This window comes from Hemiscyllium ocellatum, chromosome 4, assembly GCF_020745735.1.
Source record: "Hemiscyllium ocellatum isolate sHemOce1 chromosome 4, sHemOce1.pat.X.cur, whole genome shotgun sequence".
NCBI lineage: Eukaryota > Metazoa > Chordata > Chondrichthyes > Orectolobiformes > Hemiscylliidae > Hemiscyllium > Hemiscyllium ocellatum.
The window spans coordinates 75594162-75621129 of record NC_083404.1 but is presented as its reverse complement, the minus strand read 5'-3'; the positions used below and the strand labels follow the sequence as shown (position 1 = coordinate 75621129).

The 26968-nt window shown below is 42.4% G+C and overlaps 1 protein-coding gene across 3 annotated transcripts in view; it reads right to left on the bottom strand.

The window, feature by feature from the left end:
• Positions 1-26968, bottom strand: part of atp6v1h (ATPase H+ transporting V1 subunit H) — a 128912-nt gene that overhangs the window by 1651 nt on the left and 100293 nt on the right. For all 3 annotated transcript variants that reach the window (XM_060824336.1, XM_060824337.1, XM_060824341.1), the window contains 3 exons: positions 24342-24467; positions 20988-21089; positions 16357-16470 (listed from right to left, as the gene is read on the bottom strand). In XM_060824336.1, the coding sequence (XP_060680319.1) occupies positions 16357-16470; positions 20988-21089; positions 24342-24467 (342 nt within the window). The remainder of the gene's footprint in view (positions 1-16356; positions 16471-20987; positions 21090-24341; positions 24468-26968) is intronic.

The following is a 26968-nucleotide window of genomic DNA, read 5'->3' as shown; positions in this document are numbered from 1 at the left end:
CTGATTAGATTTTATAACAATCTGTTAAGCTATAAAATTTGCTTTTGTTTACAATTTGAAATACTTCAAATTTGTTAGAACTTAACACAATGGTGTTATTTACTAGTAAGCCAAAGTAAGTTTTGATCCAGTTCAAAAGGTGGTATAAATCTTCTATTGATGTAAGATTTTTAACATTGGCAACAGGCTAAGGCACAGTCAGATTAAAAACATGCCATTGAGTACTAGATCTCAGGAGGAAACAGCCCTAGAAATCAGACTTGTCAGCCATGCAAGAACCCACACAATTCATGACCAGTGACATGGAATTTCCTAGATGGACAACCATACCAATTAACAATGGATTTATAACAACAATTAGGAGGGGTCAGTTCACAACTTTTTTCATCCCTTTGACACAGATTATAACACCTCTGTGCTCTAAATAGAAAAGATGTAGGTTATTGACCAGGGTTTCCAGGGCCATTCTCCTTTTATAGGTTTCACCTTACAAAGATTGTTAAAGTCAGCAGAATCAGATGTAAAACATGGAAGTTGAGCTTTCGGCCCAACTTGTTCATACAGATAGCCTAATCTAGTCCCATTTGCCAGATTTGACCCATATCCCCCTAAACTCTTTCTATTCCTAAAACCATCCAGGTGCCCTTTTGAAATTAGTAATTGTACTAGCCTCCACCACTTCCTCTGGCACATTCCATACAAGCACCAAACTGTGTGGAAAAAAAAGTTGCCTCTTCAATCTCAAACCTTCCCCCCACCACCCCCCCCCCTCCCTAAACCTATGCCCTCTAGTTTGGGACTCCCCCACCACAAGGAAAAGGCTTTGTCTATTTATCCTACTTCATCAAGTGGTGCAAGTTTGAATTTGGTAATAATTAAATAATCCCTCAACTCCAAGAAACATTGAAGGAAAGCTTCTCCGTACTGCATCGAAATGCAATTAGACATTTTGATAATTAAGGAGACCAAAACAGAGTATAATAATTCAGAGGCAGTCTAAGTTCCAGTACAACTGTAGCAATGCTCCCATTCTTGCAATAAATAACATTTCATTTTTCTTTTCAGTCACTTGCTTTTTCTGTATATTAAATGTGATTCATTTACAAGTTCACATAGATCTCCCTCTACTACAGATTGCTGTATTCTAATAAATGTTTAACCAGAAAGTCAATTTTTTAATGACATAAATAATCCCTTTTGCTCATCATGTCTATGCCAGTCAAACAATAGAACTATAGAAATGATACAGCAGAGAAAGGGGCCAAACGACACTTCTGTTCTTTCGAATCCCATCGCCCTCCACACTGCCTATAGCCCTGTAGTTTACAGCAGCTAAGGTGCTAATCCAAAGAAGAGATGGGCCTCAGCTTCCACCAACTCAGACAGTTAATCCCAGACCACCATCACCATCTGCATAAAAATAATCTTCCCTGCATTCACTCTGATCATTCTGACACCTGGCTGGAATCTACGATGTCTAGTTTTTGAATTCTCTGCCACCAGATATAGGTTTCTCCTACCTACTCTCTCTCTATGCTTCACAATTTTGCATAATTCAAACATTAAAAGTGGAGTCACAAGTAGATAGGATAGTGAAAGTAACATTTGGTATGCTTGCCTTTATTGGTCAGAGTATTGAGTACAGGAGTTGGGAGGTCATGTTGCGGCTGTAGAGGACATTGGTTAGGCCACTGTTGGAATATTGCATGCAATTCTGGTCTCCTTCCTATCGGAAAGCTATTGTGAAACTTGAAAGGGTTCAGAAAAGATTTACAAGGATGTTGCCAGGGTTGGAGGACTTGAGCTACAGGGAGAGGCTGATCAGGCTGGGGCTGTTTTCCCTGGAGCGAAGACTTGAGGGGCAACTTTTTCACACAAAGGATGGTACATGTACGGAATGAGCTGCCAGAGGAAGTGGTGGAGGCTGGTACAAATGCAACTTAAAAGGTATTTGGATGGGGATATGGATAGGGAGGGTTTGGAGGGATATGGGCCAAGTGCTGGACTAGATTGGGTTGGGATATCTGGTCGGCATGGATGGGCTGGACCAAAGGGTCTGTTTCCATGCTGTACATCTCTATGACTCTATGTAACACCACCCCCCCCCCCCCCACTCCTCCACCTTCTTGGTTTCAAGGATAACAACCCTAACCTCTTAAATTTATCCTTAGAGCTACAATTTTCCAGTCTTGGAAACATTCTAGTAAATGTTCACTGCACTCCCTCCAGATCAATTAAGTCCTTCCTGTAATGTTGAGTGCACACAATACTCCCATTGTGGCCTCACCAGCTTCATTATATCCCTACTTTTACATTCTATACCTCCATCAATGGAATACAACATTCCACATGCGTGCTTTACAACCTTATCTAGCTGTACTGCCACCTTTCAGAACCTTCTGAACCCTTCCCATTCATATATCTATCCAGATGCCTTATAAATGTTGTAATTGTACCAGCCTCCTCCACTTCCTCTAGTGGTTCATTCCATACACACACCACGCTCTGTGTGAAAAGGTTGCCCGAGATCCCTTTTAAATCTTTCCCCTCAAACCTTTGCCCTCCAGTCTTGGACTCTCTCATCCTGGAGGAAAAGGCATTGGTTATTCACCCTCCTGAGTTCATAAACCTCGATAAAGCCTTCAACACTCTAGGAAAATAGGCACAGCCTATTCAGCCTTTTGTTATAGCTCAAACCCTCCAATCCTGGCAACATCGTTGTAACTCTTTTCTGAACCCTTTCAAGTTGCACATTTTTCCTTCAACAAGGAGACCGGAATTGAATGCAGTATCCACAAAGACCAATGCCCTGTATAGCTGCAACATTACTGCCCAGCTCTTATACTCAATGCACTGACCAGCGAAGGCAAGCATACCAAATGCCCTCTTCACTACCCTATCTATCTGGAACTCCACTTCAAAGGAACTACGAATTTGTACTTAAAGGTCTCTTTGTTCAGCAACACTCCCCAGGACCATACCATTAAGTGCATAAGTCCTGCTCTGATTTGTCCTACCAAAACGTAGGATTTCCTATTTATCTAGATTAAACTCCTCCTGCCATCCTTTGGCCTATCTAATCAAGGTTCCATGGTACTGAGGTAATCATCTTCACTATCCACAACATCAGTAATTTTGGTGCCACCTGCAAGTCTACTAACCATACTTCTTATATTCACATCCAAAATATTTACATAAATGACAAAAAAAAGCAGTGGGCCCAGCACTGATTCCTGCAACACACTACTGTGATCTTCCTAAATACATCGTACAAGAGTTGAACTCCATTTGCCATTTTCCTGCCCACTCCACCAAGCCATCTTTATTATTTTGGAGTTTACAGCTATGCTCTACACTCTTCACTATGCAGGTGAAAGTGAGCACTGCAGATATTGGTGATCAGAGTCAACAGCGTGGTGCTGGAAAAGCACAAGTCATGCTGCATTCAAGGAGCAGGAGAAATCAACACTTTGGGCATAAGCCCTTCATCAGGAATCTGCTGGGGAGTTCCCAGACTAAGGGGGATACAACAGTGTCAAAGTATGCAGAGATGAGATCAGCAGAACAGGAGCAGGTTGAAACAATAGGTCAATTGGGGAAAGTCAGGTTTGTAAATCTTCGGTAGGAGGTAGTGCAGGGTTCTCGGACAGAGATTGGATGCTGTGGATGGGGTGGCTTGCTGACGTCGTGGTTAGGGGGCAATAGGAGGATGCGTCTGCCAGTTGGCACCTTGCTTTAGCAGTGGAGGTCAATGTGCCAAACTACCACAGCGCCTGGCCCCCCTCCCCTGTTTGCGGGTTTGATGGTGATGTTGGGGTTGGAGCAGAGAGAGTGGAGGGCTGAATGTTGCGAGGGTGGGAAGTTGGAGTGGGTGAGTGGGGTGGACGGGTTAAGGCAGACTATGGTTTGGCGGCAGTTAGAATTGAAGAGGTCAAGGCCGGGTAACAAGCCAACATGGGGTGTCCAAGTGGATGGGGTGTGTTGAAGGCAGGAGAAGGGGTCCTTGGTGGGTGGGCGGGATTGGGCTCAGACATGAAGGAAGAAATGTTCAATGTTGCAACATGTGTCAAACTCATAAATCCGGGAGTGTAGAGGGATGAAGGTGAGGCCTTTGCGCATTGTTCACCCTCAGTGAGGGGGAGGTCTGGGGGAATAGTAAAAACACAGCAGGGCTGGGAGCTCGAACCCAGGGTGGGGCTGGAGTTGGTAATGGGGACGGAGACTGCCACTGGAGTGGGTGTGGTTATGGGGTCAAGAGTGATGTTACCAACAGAAGTGGTGCACACTCTGGGGGTGGACATGGGGCCAACGGCAGTAACCGCAGGGGCTGAAGTGATGTAACTCATAACATCAGGGTCACCAGCAGAGTTCCGGTAAGTGACGTCTCTGGGGGGGAAGTGGCGGTGGTGGAGGAAGTGACGTGCAGGACAGGTATCGCGTCGGTGCTGGCAGCGGTGGCACTTGTGATGGTCACGGATCCTGTGGCGGTTGTCTTCCTGGCGATCGTGGAGGTGGTGTGGTCAGCAGTGGCTGCGGTCTGTGGGGTAGCAGGGGCAGAAGTGAAGTCATAAGTCGTTGAGGCTGTCGTGATTGGAGTGGTTGCATGGCGTCCGAGCAGTTCCAGAGGCGGTTATGGAATGGTCGAGGAAACAAGAGTATTGAGGTCAGTACATGAAAGTTTGTTTAACTTACGTTCTTCTATGTTTAATATGGCGAAGAAAAAGTGTTTGTTGAGCATATGAATTCTTCTGAGGATGTAAAACAGCTGTGGCCCTTTGTGGGTCTGAGAGAGTGTTGCCCTGAGCTGAAACAGGGCTGACTGTAAGGAGGTTAGGTGGCGGCGCATGGCTGCGAACATGGAGTAGAGAATCCAGAAGGAGAACCATTTCTGATGGTTTCAGATTTGTACTATGTACTGGTTTCTCTTTTGTCAGGTCCAAATTGTGTTTGCCTGAATGTGGTCTGGACTCCCATGCGGAATCAGTCGGTTCTATTGGCAGGTGCTGAGGTAGATGTGGCTGTGGTAGTAAGTCTGCTTCAGGATGGTGGCTGAACAGCTTCAGGCCAGAGAGGATGATGTGGAAGTTGCAGTGAGAGAGACTTACTGAGATCCTTGGAAGGGGGGGGTTGCGGAAAGACAACTTCAAGGCAGGCATTCTTCGAAGAGGTTTCACAGTCGGGTTGAAATCAACTCTGAGAAAGTGAGGACTGCAAATGCTGGAGATCAGAGTCAAGAGGGCAGCATCCAAGGAGCAGGAGAATCAGGCCATTCCTGATGAAGGGCTAATGCCCGAAATGTCGATTTGCCTGCTCTACTGATGCTGCCTGACCTGCTGTGCTTTTCCAGCACCACACACTTGACACTATCACTGCACAGACAATTTATGTCTAATTCGAATTCCACTGTCCAGCTTTGCTATTTTCTTGCCAAGTGGATAACCACACACATTCCCACATTTTATTTCATCTGCTTATTTTTACCCACTCGGCCTCAATCTCCCTTTGCAAACTCCTTGTACCCTGCCCAAGCTAGTTTTCCAAGTAATTAATTAAAGCTGATTTCACAAGGTATATACAGGATTGTACTTAATTAACACAAGTGATGATGATAACTATATGCTTTTAAAGTGAAAAATTGTTTAAACAATTGAAAATTTTCAACCATAAAACTTGCATCTACTATCAAGTGAAAAATCACTTAAGTAACTCTGACAAGATTCTAGTTCCAGTAATATTTTTTGAAAAGGAACCCTTTTCATCTCTAACTGAGATAATGAAATATAATATAGAATTCAATAGTGTTATAGTTTTAACTCTTCCTATAAAGCAGATTTAGTGGAAATTCTAGAAGTCATAGCTGACTTATTTTCTGTTGACATTTTGGAAAACTTAAATTTATAATTGCACATCAAAAAGGAGATAATTCAAATAATAGATAAACTTGTTCAGTCTGATGACAAGAAATACTGGGCAATTACTTTTCATGTAATGCACGATTGAACACCTTCAACTCTCAAAATTACAACTTGATTCACTACCATTCACGTGCAACCATTTGAGACATAGACAAGATTCATAACATTTTTTAAAAAAACATTTGATTAAACATTATGATTGGCTGAAGCACATTCCAATAGTTATATTTATTCATACAAGTTCATTTTAACAATATTTCTCACACAACTGTTGGAATGCGAATTAATGACACATGAAGGTCAAGAGAATAGCTGGAACCTTGGTGAATAGGACAGTGTAACAAACATGGTGGAAGGATAGAAGGGAAAAGTTAATGAACATGTGAAGTCAATGTCCAATTAGATAGAGGAGGAAGGGAAAGACACTGGATAAAAATATGAAAAAAACCAAAAAAAGGAAAACATGACTTTTAAAATATTTCACATTTTCTAGATTTCCTAGAACAATTAACAAAATGAGACTACATATGTAGTAGCTTAGTGGTTGCTATTAAGAGATTTGCACACCACAAGTGACTTCACATCTTTATCATTTCTCATCTCTACCAAAAAGTGTGTTTCCTCGCCCTAGTTATCGGAAGTCATCATCAACTAACAAAGCCCTTCTTCCCCTCCTTTTAGTTCCTGTATTCATGTCTTGTATTCAAGATTTAGGTCCCACTCCTGCCATCCTGCAGCCATGTCACTGTCTTGGCCACCAGAATGTTCACAATTATTTCCATTTACCTTCACTTTGTCTGTTTCAAATGTAACATGCATTCAGAAACAGACATCTTAGTTTATCTTTTTATTACTGGAACTTTAATATGTAGCCTTATCTATTTATTGCCTCATTATTCTCTTTATCGCTCATCTTCAATTTTTTCATTTCCATTAATTATCTTTGCCTCCTGTAACTGAATTATATCTTCACAAATTTGGCCTCTTGCCTCACTAGTTTGGAATTCTCTACTTCCCTTGTTACATGGGATGCAAGAACAACTAATGTGATTTACCTTATGTCAATTTGCACATGGGATAAATTACAGACAGAGTCCCTACAGTGTGGAAACAGGCCATTCCGTCCAACAAGTCCACACCGACCCTCCAAAGAATATCCCACCCAGACCCATTCCCTGACTTAAGACTTCACATTTCTCCTAACGTCCCTAGCCGATGCATCCCTGAACACTATGGGTAATTTAGCACGGCCAATTCACCTAACCTGCACATCTCTGGACTATGGGAGGAAACCTATGCAGAAATGGAGACAACGTGCAAACTTCACACACAGACAGTTGCCCAAGGCTGGAAACGAACACTGTGCTGTGAGGCAGCAGTGCTAACCACTGAGCCACCATGCCACCCTACATAGGGAAGTTTAAAAAAGGCAGAATATGAGAAGAGATTTGTAACTAAAACAGGGAAACTAAAGATTTTCTATTGGTACATAAACAGTAAAATGGTAGTAAGAAAGGAGACTAAATGGACGTTTTGCATATGGGCAAGTGGATACAATTGAGGTACTGAGTACTTTGGATCCATCCTTACAAAAGGAAGATGCTGCAAAAGTGACCATGAAATAGGTGGCAGTTAAGGTTTTAGATGGGCCAAATGTGGATATATTAGAAAGGGAAGTTGTACTTAAAGTTGATAAATCAGCACAACTCAACGGGATGCATCTGAGGACAGTAAAAGGAAAAACAGAATTTGAAGAAACATTGCCATAATCTTCCAAATTACTTCAGACAAAAGAATGGTGCCAAGGCACAGGAGAATTACAAATATTATACAATGTTGCACACTTGTTCAATCTAAAACAGTCAAACTTGAATTGTAGGAAAAATCCTCATCTCCAACCTCAGTAACTAACTGAGTGTATGTAGTGAATAAAAGTTGATCTTGAATAGAATTGATGCTGATAGCATCACCTTTATTCCTACTGGACAAATGGACTATACTCTCATCTTTGAGTTTTAGATGCAGATTTGTATCTTTTCAAGCTATGTTGTTACCTTAAAGCAGGTAGGTTCAACAAAGATCCTGCAAAATAGATGTGGCAGACAAATCAGTTATAATAGTTTTAGAACCCAAATGGGACTTCTAAAAGCAAACTGGGTGGAAGTGAGTACTGCAGATGCCGGAAATCGGAGTCAACATTAGAGTGGTGCTAGAAAAGCGCAGCGGTTCAGGCAACATCCGAGGAGCCGGGGGGGTGGGGGGAAAAAAAAATCGAAGTTTCGGGCAAAAACCCTTCATCAGAATGCCTGATGAAAGTCCTTCTAAAGCAAAATCTTGGGTGAGGTGGTGTAAAGGGAAGTTTAGACTACAATGCATATTCACTGTTCAGTTGCATCTTTGTTGCAATTTAGGATCAATAGTAAAACCTTTTACAAGGTCTGGCATAACCATGTACTACAAAATTTATGCAGATGTTTTTGATTGTAAGACACATTATTCTGGACAATCATCTTTCATCTATCATTACCATACTCATTTTACATAAGCCACTTCAAATTATATTGAGGTAGCTAAAGATTTAAATCCTTAGAGATGACACTCAGTGTTGAGATCTATAGACAGAAAATGTCTACTATTGCTTCTTGGATAATGGAAACAACACTTCCTGAAGCCTGATAAAATTGTCATTATGTTATCAAGGTAACTTCTAACTGTCACATTTTGTAAAGCAAAATTAGTGAGCGGGCAAGATCAATACAGAAAGGCTTAGTCATGAAGACAGAGGGTAGCAGTGGAAGGATACTTTTTGGACTGGAAGGTTGACTAGTTCCACCGGGATTAGTGCTGGGACCTCTGCTATTCACAATCTACATAAATGATTTGGAGGAAAACATAGCTTGTCTAATGAGTAAATTTGCAGATGATACCGAAGGTTAGGTGGTGTTGGGAGGAGGATAATCAGAGGATACAGCAGGATTAGGTCAATTGGAGGCATGGGCAGAAAAATGGCAGATGGAGTTTAATCTGGACAAATGATGTGATGCATTTTCGAAGGTCAAGTACAGGTGAAAATTATACAGTGAATGGCAGAACCCTTAGGAGGATTGATATGCATAAGGATCTGGGTGCGTAAGTCCACAGATCACAAAGTTGGCAGTGTAGGGAGATAATGTGGTGAAGAAAAAAAGGCCTATGATAGGCAAGTCATGCTGCAGCTTTACAGAACTTTAGTTAGGCCATATCTGGAATATTGCATACAGTTCTGCTCACCGCACTATCCAAAGGATGAGGATGCTTTGGAGAAGGTGCAGAAAAGGTTTACCAGGATGTTGCCTGGTATGGGTGCTTTTAGTCATGAAGAAAAAGTTGGATAGACTAGGTTGTTTTCATGAACACAGGAGGTTGAGGGGCAACTTGATGCAAGTTTAAAAGTTTGAGAATAGCATTGGTAGAGTGAAAAGTATAGCCGCACCCCCCCCCCCCCCCCCCCAAGAGTGGAGGGGTGAATTACTAGGGGACACAGGTTCAAGGTGTGGCAGGGTACAGGGGTGTGGGGAGCTTAAGAGGTGTGTGAGGCATATACTTCCACAAAGGCTGGTGAGTGCCTGGAATGTGCTATCAGAGGTGATGGTGGAAGCAGACAATACCAGCACTCAAGAAATATCTGGACAAATACATTAATAGGAAGAGAACAGAAGTTCATGGATCCTGGAAATGAAGACATGATTAGTGTGGAAGGACAATGTGTCAGCATTCTTTGTTCTTAGCAATTGGAGGATAGACGTACTGTAGATTGAAATCAAATATAAATTGTGGGGAAGGAAGGTGAGGTTGTAGAAATTAGTCAAAAGAAATCAGACAAATGATATTAATAGTAGGTGGGAATTACCAAGCTTTGTCAAAGGTAACAGCATTAAAAATTACACAATACCAGGTTATACTCCAACAGGTTTATTTGGGAGCACTAGCTTTCGTAGCACTGCTCCTTCATCAGTTAGCTGTGGAGCAGGATCATAACACACTTCTTTCAAGTCACATTCGAGATTAACTTAAGGCCAACCTTAAGTTATCGAGAACGTGATTGAATAGTTATTCTGGGATTTAAATATTAATGAATCGAAACCTAAAATCCATTCTAAAAGATGAAAGACTTAACAGCAATCTAGGTTTGTTCAATATATCATTTCAGTTGCATGACACTAATCCTTTGCTATAAATTTATGATCCTGCTCCACAGCTAATTGATGAAGAAGCAGCTCTGAAAGCTAATGCTTCCAAATAAACCTATTGGACTATAACCTGGCATTGAGAAATTTTTTTAAAACTTTGCCCACCCTAGCCCAACACTGGCACTTTCATATCAAAGATAACAGAGGCAGTAGGGCTCTTGTGTATTTATTATAATTAGGAAGACAATCGCTTAGGAACAGCATCTACATGTCCCAAAAGCAAATTACATTTCTACAAAGGTTAATCCCAGTACTTCAGATGAGTTTTTTTTTTAAGACTGGCATATGCGAGATTGCCATAGTTCTCTTGAAGATTTAAGTGACACAGGACAAGATAAACTTTGGTAATTTTTAAGAATACAGCTCAACAGGAATGGCAAATAAGATCAACAAGTGCAGGCTCAAGATGCCCAACCTTCCAAAGAAAACATGACAGCCAAGTACTGGGTCGTACAGCACTCCATCAATTTTTAACATAAAGTCTAGTTGTCTTTAATTGTTAGAAACATCTGTATGAATTGGAAACAAACAATTATGAACGAATATAGTCCAGCTTAACTTTGGTTTGTGCTCTAAAACTGTTCATTTAAGACTTTAAGGCATTTTAACTTGCAACAAATTCTGGAGTCTGAGTGCAATTACAGATCACTGGAAAACACCATCCAATTGCCATCATAAATGATTACAGTGAACAAGCATATAAATTTTATAAACAGACCATTTGGCCTAAACCATCCATTACAAATTTGACGGTCCACACAAGGTTCTTCCACATTTTCCGATTTAAATTTATCAGCAGCTCTAATCTCTCTTCCTCACATGTAAGTCCCCTTCAAAGCTTCAATCACGATGTGGTAGCAACTTCCATATTACAAAATTCTGAGTAAATAAGATTTCTTCCGAATTGCTTATTGGAATTTTACAGGATTATGGTTATGCTCTTCGCCACAAGTAGAAACATCATCTCTATAACTACTTTACTAAAAAACTACTAAAAGAATTTCATTTGGCCACCCCTCTTCATTGTTTATCCTAAGAGAAAAAAAGATCCAGCCTGTTTCTCATTCCATGACATGTATACACTCATTTTTCCTACCATTCTTGTACTTTATTTGCACAATCCATACTTCATTTATTTTTAAAATAATCTAACCAACAGTGCACACAGTTCTGTAAAATGCAGTGGAAAATTTTGGGGAGGTGACAGCCTTGTGGTATTATCATTGGACTGTTAACCCAGAGACCCAGGAAATGCTCTGCCAACCTGGGTTCAAATCCTATCATGGTTATTAGCGAAATTTGAATTGAAGTCTGGAATTAAGACCATAAAACCACTGTCGATTGTTTAAAAAACTCATCTGGATTAGTGGAGCTGGAAGAGCACAGCAGTTCAGGTAGCATCCAAAGTGCAGAGAAATCGACGTTTCGGGCAAAAGCCCTTCATCAGGAATAAAGGCAGTGAGCCTGAAGCGTGGAGAGATAAGCTAGAGGAGGGTGGGGGTGGGGAGAAAGTAGCATGGGAGAGTGGGGGAGGGGATGAAGGCGATAGGTCAGGGAGGAGAGGATGGAGTGGATAGGTGGAAAAGGATTAGGCAGATAGGACAAGTCCAGACAAGTCATGGGGACAGTTCTGAGCTGGAAGTTTGGAACTCGGGTGAGGTGGGGGAAGGGGAAAATGAGGAAACTGTTGAAGTCCACATTGATGCCCTGGGGTTGAAGTGTTCCAAGGCGAAAGATGAGGCATTCTTCCTCCAGGCGTCTGGTGGTGAGGGAGCGGCGGTGAAGGAGGCCTAGGACCTCCATGTCCTTGGCAGGGTGGGTGGGGGAGTTGAAATGTTAGGCCACGGGGCGGTGTAGATGATTGGTGCGGGTGTCCTGGAGACGTTCCCTAAAGCGCCCTGCTAGGAGGCGCCCAGTCTACCCATTGTAGAGGAGACCGCATCGGGAGCAACGGATACAATAAATGATATTAGTGGATGTGCAGGTAAAACTTTGATGGATGTGGAATGCTCCTTTAGGGCCCTGGATAGAGGTGAGGGAGGTGGTGTGGGCACGGGTTTTACAGTTCCTGCGGTGGCAGGGGGAAGTGCCAAAATGGGAGGGTGGGTTGTAGGGGGGTGTGGACCTGACCAGGTAGTCACGGAGGGAATGGTCTTTGCGGAAGGCGGAAAGGGGTGGGGAGGGAAATATATCCCTAGTGGTGGGGTCTTTTTGGAGGTGGCGGAAATGCCGGCGGCCAGGGACGTTCTGTCCTTGTTACGGTTGGAGGGGTGGGATCTGAGGGCGGAGGTGCGGGATGTGGACGAAATGCTTTGGAGGGCATCTTTAAGCACGTGGGAAGGAAAATTGCGGTCTCTAAAGAAGGAGGCCATCTGGTGTGTTCTATGGTGGAACTGGTCCTCCTGGGAGCAGATACAGTGGAGGCGGAGGAATTGGGAATACGGGATGGCATTTTTGCAAGAGGTAGGGGGGTAAATGGTGTAATCAAGGTAGCTGTGGGAGTCGGTGGGTTTGTAAAAAAACGTCAGTGTCAAGTCGGTCATCATTAATGGAGATGGAGACGTCCAGGAAGGGGAGGGAGGTGTCAGAGATGGTCCAGGTAAATTTAAGGTCAGGGTGAAATGTGTTGGTGAAGTTGATGAATTGCTCAACCTCTTCGCGGGAGCACGAGGTGGTGCCAATGCAGTCATCAATGTAGCGGAGAACGAGCTGGGGAGAGGTGCCAGTGTAATTACAGAAGATCAACTGTTCTACGTAGCCAACAAAGAGACAGGCATAGCTGGGGCCCATACTGTGCCCATGGCTACCCCTTTGGTCTGGAGGAAGTGGGAGGATTCAAAGGAGAAATTGTTAAGGGTGAGGAACAGTTCGGCCAAACGAATGAGTGTGTCGATAGAAGGGTACTGTTGGGGACGTCTGGAGAGGAAAGAACGGAGGGCTTGGAGGCCCTGGTCATGGCGGATGGAGGTGTAGAGGGATTGGATATCCATGGTGAAGATGAGGCGTTGGGGGCCGGGGAAACGGAAGTCTTGGAGGAGGTGGAGGGTATGGGTGGTGTCTCGAATGTATGTAGGGAGTTCCTGGATTGGACTTGGACAGTGTCAAGGTAGGTAGAAATGAGTTCAGTGGGGCAGAAGCATGCTGAGACAATGGGTCCGCCAGGGCGGTCAAGCTTGTGGATCTTGGGAAGGAGGGAGAACCAGGCAGTGTGGGGTTCCCGGACTATGAGGTTGGAAGCTGTGGGTGGGAGATCTCCTGAGGTGATGAGGTTCTGTATGGTCTGGGAGATGATGGTTTGGTGATGGGGGGGTGGGGTCATGGTCGAGGGGGCAGTAGGAAGAGGTGTCCTCATATTGACGTTTGGCTTCAGCAGTGTAGAGGTCAGTGCACCAGACTACCACTGCACCCCCTTTATCCGCTGGCTTGATGGTGAGGTTGGGATTGGAGCAGAGGGATTGGAGGGCTGCACGTTGTGAGGGTGAGAGGTTGGAATGGGGGAGGGAGGTAGACAGGTTGAGGTGGTTAATGTCCCGGCGGCAGTTGGAAATGAAGAGGTCGAGGGCAGTTAAGAGGCCAGCGCGGGGTGTCCAGGTGGATGCAGTGTGTTGGAGGTGGGTGAAGGGGTCCTCGGAAGGTGGGCGGGAATTCTGATGGAAGAGTTGTTCAATGTCACGGCGTGTATTAAATTCATTGATGCGTGGACGGAGGGGATGAAGGCGAGTCCTTTGCTGAGGACTGATCGTTCGTCCTCAGTGGAGTCATGAGTAGGGGTAGTGTTCCCTCAGGGTTCTGGGGAGTGGAGATAGTGACAGTGGAGTCTCCTGGGGGGGGGGGGGCGTGTCAGCAGATTGCAGGTGAGTGGCACTGGGGGCGGAGGTGTTGGTGACCACAGCAGTAGGGGTGGCGGAAGTCATTGAGTGTGTGGCATCAGCGATGATGTGAGGAGCGGTCGTGATGTCACGTGTGATGCATGAGGAATTGTGAGGGGCGGAAGTGGTTGTGGGAGTGGCCATGATGAGGGCGGAAGTGACATCAATCGGCATTGGGGTGGTAGCTGCATCAGCCACATGGCTAATGGTGTCTGAGTCGTTTCCGAGGCCAGGGGAATCTTCTGGAATGTTTGAGGAGCGCTGGTTATGGAGGTGGATAGATAACAGTGATGTCTTTTAGGGAAGAAATTTACCATACTTAACTGCCTGATCTACTTGTGACTCCAACCCACTGCAATGTGGTGGACTCAACTGATTTCTGAGCAAATAGGGATGGGCAATAAATGCTGGCCTAGCTGGTGAGGCCCTCATCCTATGAATGAACTTTTAAAAATAAAGCCAATGTTCAATTAAAGATCAGTTAACAATCCTGTTTTTCCATTCTCTCCTTTTTAAAAACCTTAGAACACTACTTTTAAAATGCACTACTTAATCTGTGGTACAATTTAGTGATTGCGTTTCCATACTCAAATCCTTTGTTCTTCTAGCCTACCTATGCACTCAAATTCAAATTTTCAATTCCAGTATGTGACACCCTTATTCTTCCTATCAAATGTACAGTTATATCTGCATTGCCAATTATTTCCCTGTTCTGCAAGTTTATTAAAACGCTAATTTGTTAGTCCTTCTCAGCATTTGCTATTCCAACACCTATTTTGGAATCATCTGCAAATTTAGAAATAACGTTTTTGATTCTAAAGTCTAAACCATCAATGAGAAATTATAAGTAGCAGTGGTTCTGGCACTGATCTTCATGGAAGTTGCAAATACATTTATGGATTACAAAACATTAGAATGTAGAACGGTTTAGACATTCTGCTGGGTTGCAGAAAATTTATTACATGATTTTTTGTAAATCAAAAGTCAAAACTTAAAAGAGAACTGTCTATTAGCAGCTGTTCACTGGAAAAGTTTGGAAGGGAGTTAATGGAGCATTTGAAAGCAGTAACTTTTATGGCCCTCAATTGCTGGAAAAACACTAGGTTCTGTTCTGTCGTTGCCTAGCAAAAGCTTCTGGCCGGAGGTGCTGTTCACAGACCTGGGTGGAGGTCTTTTGAGAAACTCGCAAGGAAAAGCAAGCTGTCACCAAGAGACAATACTTAAAGCAAAGCCATATTTCCACTTAGTTGAGTAGTTTGAAATTCTGATCAAGTGGACGGCGTGGTGGCTTTAGTGGGCGGCACGGTGGCTCTAAGGGATAGCACTGCTGCCTCACAGCACCAGGGTCCCAGGTTCAATTCCCAGCCTTGGGTGGCTGTGTGTGCAGTTTGAGCATTCTCCCAGTGTCTGCGTGGCTTTCCTCCGGGTGCTCCGGTTTCCTCCCACAATCCAAAGATGTGCAGGTCAGGTGAATTGGCCATAGTAAATTACCCATTAATGCACCTAGCACTGTCAGAGGAAAATGGGTCTGAGTGGGTTACTCTTCAGAGGGTCGGTGTGGACTTGTTGGGCCGAAGGGCCTGTTTCCATACTGTAGGGAATCTAATCTAAAGTTTCAAATATCAGGACTTTTTCCCCATTTGAATCTGAAATCAGGTCTGAAGAGCTCATTCTGTAACTTCAGAAAATGGATTTTGTCAAAATGGAATTCAAGAAAGGAAGGGAGAGAGAGGTCAACCTATTCTACTTTCAAAATTCATGAGTGATTATGATCTGAAATAAAACTTTAAGAGTTTAACTAAGTCAGCTTTGAAATACCTACTTAAAAGACAATGCTCCTCAAGCTCACAGTTTATTGGAACAGTACAGCAGACAGAGGATTGAGATGTCAGCATGGGAGCAGGTTTCTCTAGGAATGCCTTTTACTTCTGCTTTCTTTTGTCCCTTCACCATTTTGTTTGATCCTGGAAGACTACCTTTCCTGCCAGTTGCTCCAGTCTTTAACCCTTTCATAAGTTTTCCTTTTGTTCTGGTCTACCCACCCCTAGTTCAAAACATATTTCAACAATTTTTTTTCCCCCCCCAGTTCTGGTGAAACACAGAGCTCAAACATGAACATTTTATCTCTTTACAGATTCTGCCTAACCTGTTGAGTGTTTTGTTTTTATTTTACATGGCCAGTAAATCTGCATTTTGCTTTTCAATTCATTTTTGAACTTTTTAGTAGAAACTGCTTAGCACTGTTACAATTATGAGAAAATATGATGGTATTTTCCACTGGAAATATTATGACTTAAAAGACAGTGGACATGTTCCAAATTTACTACTATAAATTATACATACCAGTTATGCACCATCAATTTTTGAACTGCCAAAAGTGCATTGTAGCGCACTTGCTGATCTTCATGATGCATATGGTTCATGACAAGTTGCTTGCCTCCAAGCTGTTCAATTACACTGAAACCAGTTATAACGATTAGTAAATTTTCAGATTAATTTTAAAACATTCATTTATTTCTTGAAACAGTTTAATAGTTTGAATACACAACACCACGACTGTGAGTATGAGCTTGCCACTTGCCCCATCAGGTCTGGCCTGCCATTCCATTATATCATGGATGATCTGATTTAGCCCGTAACTATACTTGCCTTTCTGCAAACTCCCCAAGCCATCAATTACCTTCAATTTTCTGATTAGATATTTCACCTTAGCCTTCTGAATAAGAAGGGACACTGGCCTCAACAAGACCACAGCCAAAAAATCTCATCTCTATCTTTTATCTCACATCAATAAGATCAGCTTTTATGTCCAGTGTTTCGAAGAATAAGTCCAACTTAGTTATCTTAATCAGGCAAAGATGAACATTTCATCTCAGGAATCAAGCTACCTTAGAACGGGTTTCTAATGCAATTGCCCACTTGCATAATTAAGCAACTTCTACACAATTACATCATAGAAAAATACAGCGCAGTACAGGCCTTTTGGCCCTCGATATTGTGCCGATTCAAGCACACCTAACCTACACTAGCCCACTGTCCTCCATATGTCTATCCAATGCCCGTTTAAATGCCCATAAAGAGGGAGAGTCCACCACTGCTACTGGCAGGGCATTCCATGAACTCACGACTTGCTGAGTAAAGAATCTACCCCTAACATCTGTCCTATACCTACCAACCCTTAATTTAAAGCTATGCCCCCTCGTAATAGCTGACGCCATATCCTTCAAGTAATGAGACCCAAACTGTACACACTACTCTAGATGTGGTCTAACTGGGATTTTGGATTCTACAGGATGATTTTAAACTAGATTCTCCTTGCAATAAACAATATCCCATTTACCTTTCCAACTACTTCCTGTACCTACAAATGGAGGGAAGCGAATGCTATTCCTCTGCACAAGAAAGGGAATAGGAAAATCCTAGGGTACTACAGACCAGTCAGTCTAACATCTTCCAGTAAGCAAGGTACTGGAAAGGATTCTGAGACACAGGATTTTTGACCATGTGGAAAAATCAGTTTGAATAAAGATAGTCAGCATTGCTTTGAGGGGCAGGCCATGCCTCACAAGCCTTATTGAGTTCTTTGAGGATGTGAAGAGACAAGTTGACGAAGGTCGAATAGTGGATGTGGTGTATATTTATTGCAGTAAAGCATTTGATAAAGGTTTCCAATGGTAGGGTCATCCAGAAAGTTAGGAGTTAAGGGATGCAGGGAAATTTGGCTATCTGAATACAGAAATCAACTGGCCGAAAGAAGACGAGTGGTAGTGGGTGGAAAGTGTTCAGACTGGAGGTCAGTGATCAGTGGTGTCCCACAGGGATCTGTTCTTGGGCCTCTGCTCTTTGTAGTTGTTATAAATTACTTGGAGGAAGAAGTGGAAAGGTGGGTAAGTAAGTTTGCCACAAAGGTCGGTGGTGTTGTAGATAGTGTTGAGGGCTGTTGTAGGCTGAAACAAGACAATGACAGGATGCAGAGCTGGGCTGGGAAGTGGCAGATGGAATTCAACCTGGAAGGGATTTATTTTGGAAGATCAAATTTGAATGCTGAATACAGGGTTAAACACAGAATTCTTGGCAGTGTGGAGGAACAGCAGGATCTTGGGGTCCACGTACAAAGATCCCTCAAAATTGCCACCCAAGTTGATAGGGCTGTTAAGGCGAATGGTGTTTTGGCTTCCATTAACATAGGAGATAAATGAGTTTTAAGAACTGCGACATTTTGCTGCAGCTCTATAAAACCCTGGTTAGAGTACACTTGGAATATTGTGTCCACTTCTGGTCACCTCATTATAGGAAGAATGATGTGTTAGAGAGGGTGCAGAGGAGATTTACCAGGATGATGCCTGGATTGGAGGGCTTGTCATAAGAGAGGTTGCGTGAGCTAGGGCTTTTCACACTAAGCAAAAGGAAGAGAGGTGACTTGATAGAGTCACAAGGGGTCATAATTTTAAGGAGAATGGAGGAATATAAAGGGGAGATGTCAGAGATAGGTTCTTTACAGAGTGGTGGGTGCATGGAATGCACTGTCAGCAGTGGTAGTAGAGTCAGAGACATTCGGGCCATTTAAGCAACTGCTAGACAAGCACATGGATGGCAGTAGATTGAGGGGTGTGTAGTTTAGGTTGATCTTAGATCAAGATAAATGTTCAGCACAACGTCGTGGCCCAAAGGGCCTGTACTATGTTTTAATGTTTTCTGCACGATGTACCAGGACATCCAGATCCCTCTGTACCACCAATTTCTGCAATCTCTTTCCATTCAAAACGTATTCTGCTTTTCTACTCTGTGGATAACCTCACATTTTCCCATATTATATCCCACTGACCAATTTTTTGCCTACTTATTTAACATCTCTGTCCCATAATAGATTATTTTTGTCATCTTGGCAAGTTATTTTGCTACCTGTGTGTCATCAGCAAATTTAATTAATATGCATTTGGTGCCTTCATTTAAGTCAGTGATCTAGATTGTAAATACTCAAGAATAATGATTCTGTGGCAGTCCACTACTTTAAAAAGCTTGCCAACCTAAAATAACCCATTTATGTTTATTCTAATCTGTTAGCTAACCGCTCCTTTACCCAGGCCAATATGCCTAAAGATAACACTGCTCCATATGTGCTTACTTTGTGTATTTTATCATGGCATCGTGTCAAGTACTTTTTGAATCAGAGGGATACAGCATGAACAGGCCTTTCAGTACAGCCAGTCCATGCCAACCATAATTCCAAACTAAACTAGTCCTACCTATCTGCACTTGGCCAATATCCCAAAAACCTCCTATTTATGTAATTATTTAAGTTTTTTAAAACATTGTAACTGTACCCACAATCACCACTTCCTCTGGAAGCTCATTCCACGTACAAAGCACAAAATTACCACATTTAAAAACAAAATCTCTCTCCACTCACCTCAAATGTGCCCCTTTGTCTTGAAATCCCCCACCCTAGAGGAAGACACCTGCCATTCACCTGATAAATACCCTCATTATTTTACAAACCTCTGAGGTCACCTCACAACCTCCTACATTCCAATGAAAGTCCCAATCGTTGTAACTCAAATCTTCTATGCCTGACAACATCCTAATAAATCTCGAGCCCTCTCTGGTTTTATAATATCTTTCCTATAACAGGACAACTAGAACTGGACGCAGTACCCCAGAACAGGCCTAATCAATGTCTTGTACATCTTCAGTATAACATTCCAGTTCCTATATTCAAAGGTTTCGGCAATGAAGGCAAGCATGTTAAATGCCTTATGTGATACAAACTTCAAAGAATTATGTACCTGAACCCCTAGGTCTCTGTTCTAACACTACTCTTAGGTTCTACTTTGAATTGTATAAACTGTCTTTGATGGCTTTTCCTACACTCCCCAGGGTCTTACTATTAACTGTACAAGTCCTATTATGGTTTGCTTTGGCAAAATGAACACCACACATTTATCCAAATTAAACACCATCTGCCATTATTCAGCCCATTAACTCAATTGTTCATACAAATATATCATTTCTATGGCTTCCCTCTATTGACTGCAAAAATTTAAGTTCATAAATTATTTTCATTTCACAAATCCACACTAACTCTGGAAATAAAAATCTGATATAATTAGGCAATGTTCTGCGACTATCTCTAAGAATGGATTTTAGCATTTTTCCTATGACAAACATTAGGCGATCAGAGTTTCCAGCTTTCTGCTTCCCTCCTTTCTTGAATACTGTAATATATTTCAATCTATTGGGATCTTTGCAGAATCTCAGGAATTTTGGAAAGTCACAGCAAATGCATTTATTATCTTAAACTAAAATAGATCGTGACCTGAAATTAAAACAGAAATTTCGAGAGAAACTCAACAGGTCTGATAGCATCTGCAGGGAGAAAGCAGAGTTAACGGAGTCCAATGACTCATCAGAACTGTGAGGTGGTCCACAAATCCAATAAATTCTCCCCTTCAACACCTTCCCCATCAAAAAACACTTTGGCTTTTGCGGAAGCAACACTTTTTCCTAGTTGCTAAGTAGTTCTGAAGAGGATGTCATTGGACTCGAACCGTTAACTCAGCATTCTTCTCACATCTATCTTCATAGCCACATTTTAGACCCTAATGATGAAAACAATTTTACTTGACTGCAAGTGCTTTAAGGATTATCATGGCTTTCCAGAAGTGCATGTCATATGGGTAAAGGTGGTTACCAGATTGCACCTTAAAGAGACATTTGTTCAGCACTTGCATAGTCAAAAAGGCCAGTAACTCTCCAGATAACCATAATTTACATCAAAGCTATTTTCTTAGGAGGTTTTCTTTTTAAAAAAGGCATTAGATACATCTTGGAAATACAAGCCAAAATTTCCACAACTATTTAAGGGTTCTGACCAGTAGTTATGACAATTTCTAAATAAGTGATTTTTACACTTTCACATTAAATATTCAGAAAGCATGCTAATTATGTTGACTATATTTACTGCGAAAACTTACCGTTTTCCCCGAGGGTAGTGACGCACATATTCACCAATATCATGTGCAGCAACTGCCAACACCTGAGGGTCATCAGAGACTTCCAAAAGCCTAGTCAGAATCCTTTGCAAGAGAAGTTAAAAAACAATCCAATGAGATTAGCATATATTTAGTGTCAGAGCTGTACAACATGGAAATAGATCCTTCAATACAAATCATCCATGCCGACCATGTTTCCAAAATGAATCTAGTCCCATTTGCCAGCATTTGGCCCATCTCCTTCAAAACTCTTCCTATTCATATTCCCATCCAGATGTCTTTTAAATGTTGTAATCTTACCACTGCCTCTGGCAGTTCATTGCAAAATTCCACCACCCTTTGCATGAAGTTGCTCCTTAGATTCCTTTTAAATCTTTTCCCTCTCACCTTAAACCTATACCCTCTAGCATTGGACTTTCCTACACCGAGTAAAAGACCTTGCCTAGTTGCCCTATCCGTGGCCCTCATGATTCCACAAACCCCTACAAAAGGTCACCCCTCTTGCTCCAGGGAAAATAGCCCCAGCCCACTCAGCCTCTCCCTACAGCTCAATATCTTCAGCCCTGGCAACAGCCTCGTCAATCTTTTCTGAACTCTTTCAAGTTTCACAACATACCTGCCTATAGCAGGGTGACCGGAATTGCACACACAATTCCAAAAGTGGCCTAACCAATGTCCTGTACATGCTACATTACCTCCCAATTCCTATACTCAATACTCTGACCAATAAAGGCAAGCATACCAAACACCTTCACTATCCTGTCTACCTCCAACTCCACTTTCAAAGAATTATGAACCTGCACTCCAAGGTCTCTCTGTTCTGCAACACTCCCTGTATGAACCCTGGCCTGATTTGCCTTTCCAAAACGCAGCACCTGATTTATTTAAATTAAACTCCATCTGCCATTGTTCAGCCTGATCAAGATCCTGTTATACTGTGAGGTAACTTGCCTCACTGTCAAGTTTTGGGGTCATCTACAAACTTATTAATCATACCTCCTATATACACATCCAAATCATTTATACGAATGATAAAAAGCAGTGGACCCAGTACTGATCCTTGTGGCAATAGCTGGTCACAGGCCTCCAATCTGAAAAACAACCCTCCACCACCACCCTATCTCCTACCTTCGAGCCAATTCGGTATCCAATATCTAGCTCTCCCTGCATTGAATGTGATCTAATTTTGCTAACTAGTATTCTATATGGAAACTTGGTGAAGGCCATTTAGATCACATCGATCTCTCTACCTTCAATCCTCTTCGTTACTTCTTCAAAGAAATTCAAATCAAGTTAGTGAGGCACTAACGAATTCCCACACAAAGCTATATTGACCATCAGTCCTTGCCTTTCTAAATGCATGTAAACTCATGCCCTTCAGAATCCCTTCCAACAACTTTCCCAACATTGACTTAAAGCTCACCAGTCGATAGTTCCCCAGCTTTTCCTTGCAGCATTTCTTAAATAGTGGCTCCACATTAGCCAACCTCCAATCTTCCAGCACCTCCCCAATGGTTACTGACAATACAAACATCTCTGCAAGGGGTCCAGCAATCTCTTCCCTAATTTTCCACAGGTTCTGAAAAGGTTTACAAAATTATGGATAGGATTAATAGACAAAGTCTTTTTCCTGGGTTTGGAGAGTCCAGAACTAGAGGGCATAAGTTTAGGGAGAGAGGGGAAAGATATAAAAGAGACCTAAGGGGCAACCTTTTCACACAGAGGGTAGTACGTGTATGGAATGAACTGCCAGAGGACGTGGTGGAGGCTGGTAAAATTGCAACATTTGAGGCATTTAGATGGGTATATAAATAGGAAGGGTTTGGAGGGATATGGACCGGGTGCTGGCAAGTGGGACTAGATTGGGTTGGGATATCTGGTCGGCATGGACGGGTTGGATCGAAGGGTCTGTTTCCATGACACTCAATACTAGATGAGGTCCTGGGGATTTATCTACTTTTATGCATTTTAAGACCTTCAGCACTTCCTTTATTGTAATATGAACTCTTTTCAAGATGTCACCATTTATTTCACCAAGTTCCCTAGCTTCCATCTTTCTCCACAGTAAATACTAATAGAAAATATTAGTTTAGTATCACATCCATCTCGTGGTTTCACAGGTGGATGGGAATGTTGATCTTTAAAAGGGGCCTTATTCTTTCCCTAGTTACACTTTTGCCCTTAGTATACTTTATAGAATCCCTTCCTAACAGTCCCTTTATTTGTGAACAGCCTCCCCCAATTAACTTTTGGAAGTTCCTGTCTGATACGATCAAAAATGGCCTTCCTCCAAATTAGAACTTGAACTTTTTGATCAGTTTTATCCTTTTCCATAAATATTTTAAAACAGAATTATGATGACTTGCCCCAAAGTGCTCCCCACTGACACTTCAGTCACATGCCTTATTCCCCAACAGGAAGTGTTGTTTCTTCTCCAATAGGTGCATTCACACACTAATTAAGAAAATTTTATTGCACACACAAATTTCTCCCCATCCAAGCCCTTAACAAAACGGCAGCCCCAGACTATGTTTGTAAAGTTAAAATTGACTACCACTAAAACATTATTATTACAGACATCTGACATACTTGCTTCTAAATTTCCTGCTGACTAATGGAGGGCAGGTATCTCTTTAACACAATACCAATGTGATCACACTTTTCTTGCTTCTCAGGTCTATCCATACGACTTCACCAGATGATCTCCCAGGAATATCGTAACCAAAAACAGCTCTCCCACCCCTATTCCCCCAACTTCCTTTCTATTCTTCCAACAGCATCTATGCACTGGAACATTAAACTGCCAGTCCTGTCCATTTCTGGGCTATGTTTCTGTAATTGCTATGATCTGCCAATCCAGTGTTCCCAACTATGCCATAGGCTCATCTCCCTTACCTGTCAATTCTTAAAATGCTTTATTTATCATGAATTTAAAACAAAAAGTGTCAAAGTATTGAGGTAAAATTCTAGCATTAATAATTAGGTACTGATGTGAGAAATAACATTAGCTATGGTAATCTAGCAAGGGAAGGCAGTTGCTGTGTAACATTTTGTAAACCTTCTCAGAGGACTAAATGATCATCTGCTTTACTCAATGCACCAAAACATTTCTAGTCTATGGTCCTTAATAACAAAGACAAGTAAAATTTGATTTATTTGAATAATAATGAAATGTAAACTAAATGACAAAAATCCACTATAAATACCATTAAATATCACTGGGTTACCCAAACTCTGCAAACAAATGTGAAAGGTAGGTCGGCAGTAACTAAGTTTCCAATGCCTAGTAACTAGCTTGCCATTTATGCCAATTTATCTGAACGAAATAAAACTCACTTCAACAGTTCATAGTTCTTTTCATTCAATCTTGCAGCATTTTCACGCCAGAATTTTTCTGATTTGTGGACAGGACTCCATTCCAAGCGCCCCGACTTCAATTCTGAACTGTATTCATCAAAAGAACTGGAAAGAAAAAAAAAATCAAAGCACAATTAGCACATATCAATATTTAGGATTACTAATGACATTCCTTTTCCTTCCTCACAGGACTTTACCAATATGTCCTCCTCTCTTGTACACTTCAAACTCCCTTTAAATACAATATCATTCAAAGATTCTGTGATAATTTCCACATTCTCAGACTTATTTTTCCACTTTATCAACTTCCCTTCCTGGTATGCACAGCATTCTCCCTTCAGCTACCAACTATTTCCATCAACTGGTTCTCTCAACCTCTCCTTAAAAAAAACAACAGCTTTTTACAAACTACCACTGATATCCAACCTTCCTTTCCTCTCTGTAGGTGTTGTCAACTTCCAAACTATACTAGTTTCTTTCCAGAATTCCAATCTAATTTCAAAATATTTTTCAAAAATAAAAAATTCAAGTTACGCAGATATTGTTTGTTAGGCCAGTATTTATTGCCTACCCCTAATTACAGTTAAGAGTCAATAACCTTGCTGAATGTCTGGAGTCACACAGGGACCAAGCCAAGTAAGGATATCCCTTAAATTACATTCGTGAGCCAGGTGGACTTTCATGGCAATTGACAACAGTTGCATGGTCATTAGACTTAATTCCAGATTTTATTGAATTCATCATCTGACATGGTAAGATTTAATTCTGCTCCCCAGAACATTACCTGGATATCTGGATAATATCACTAGGTCATGTGTCTTTGCTGTGGTGAAATAGATTCCCAAGAATTTATGACCTAATGGCCAGTATAAAAAGATACAGAAGAGTTTTGGGTATACAGCAGTTATCCATTTGGAATTTGGCCAAGACACAATAGCCATTGGCATAGTTAGAAGCACATGGTTAGGCAATGAGCACATTCCTGGAGCTGGCGATCTTGCCCTGCCAAACACAAAAAGGTATAAACCGTTCAGCTTTGTTGCCTGCTTCGCAGACGTCGTCCAGATCCCATGACTGCAGATCGGTGAGCTGTTGAGCTCAGCCCACTACTGTACTCACTGTATACACATGACAGCATTGCCAAATACCAGACTGATGCCATTTACAAGTTCGCTGATGACACCACCATAGTCGGTCGAATCTCAGATGGCGACGAAACAGACTACAAAGAGGAGGTGGAAGACTGGAAAAATGGTGCCCTGAGAACAACCTCTCAATGCTGGCAAAACCAAAGGAGCTCATTATTGACTTCCAGCAGAAAGTTACTTATGTCTAGATTAGAGTGGTGCTGGAAAAGCACAGCAGTTCAGGCAGCATCCTAGGAGCAGTAAAATCGATGTTTCAGGCAAAAGCCCTTCATCAGGAATATGTTACTTATGCCCCCCCTACACATTAACAGCACAGAAGTGGAACGAGTGCAGAGAGTGTTAAGCTCCTGGAAGTGTTCATCCACTACAAGCTTTCTTGGACTCCATGTGGATGCACTGGTCACAAAGGCCCAACATCTCCTCTTCCTCTGGCAGCTGAGGAAATTTGGCATGATGGAGAATACCCTTGCCAACTTTTATAGGTGCGCCATTGAGAGTATTCGGTCTAGATATATCACTACCTGGTACAGCAACTGTACCATTCACGATCGGAGACGGTTAGAGTGTGGGGAACTGGCCTGGAAAAGTCAAAAGGCCAACCTCCCATCTATAGAATCCATCTAGTAGGCTCGCTATCAAGGAAAGACCGCCAGCATTTTCAGAGATTTACCCACCCTCGTATATGTTTTTCTACAACCTCTACCATCGGGGAGAAGGTACAGAAGCCTGAACACACGCACCAGCCGGTTTCGTAACAGTTTCTACCCTACTGTTGTTAGAATACCGAATGGACTCTCAAACTCTTAACATTCGCCTGCATCTGTGTTTTAGCCGCTATTTACCTATTATTTACTTAACCATGCTACTTAACTATGTGATCTGCCTATATTGCTTGCAAGACAAAACTTCTCACTGTGCCTCGGTACATGTGAAAATAAATTAAATTCAATTCAATTTTAAAAAAACTTCTGAGAACTGGCACTGCTTTAGGTTAGATTTCAGGTATGCAAGGTTGAACAGCTATTTCTTTATTTTGGCATGGAAGAAGGCACATGACAGGAACAAAGAAGAATGCAACCGCTGCCACGAACCATGACATCACTTCCGCCTCCACTGATCTTGCAGCCTCCGCGATCGCCGCCCAGACAACCGCCTCCACGATCGGCAAGACGACCATCGCCGACAGATTTGCGGCCTCCGCAGGGTCCACAACGATCGGGATCAACACTTTCTGCCGTCGGCACAGCCGCTTCCGCCCCAAGTTGCCGCCGCCACGTCTACTGCCACCCCAAGTGATGTCACTCACCTGCACAACGACCACACCGCATGGGTCTCCACCCCCGCGCCCGGTCCTAGCTCCCAGCCCTGTTGTTTTTTCACCATCCCTCCAGACCTCCCAGAGGATGAAAGATCAGTCCTGAGCAGAGGCCTCACCTTCATCCCCCTACGCTTCCGGAT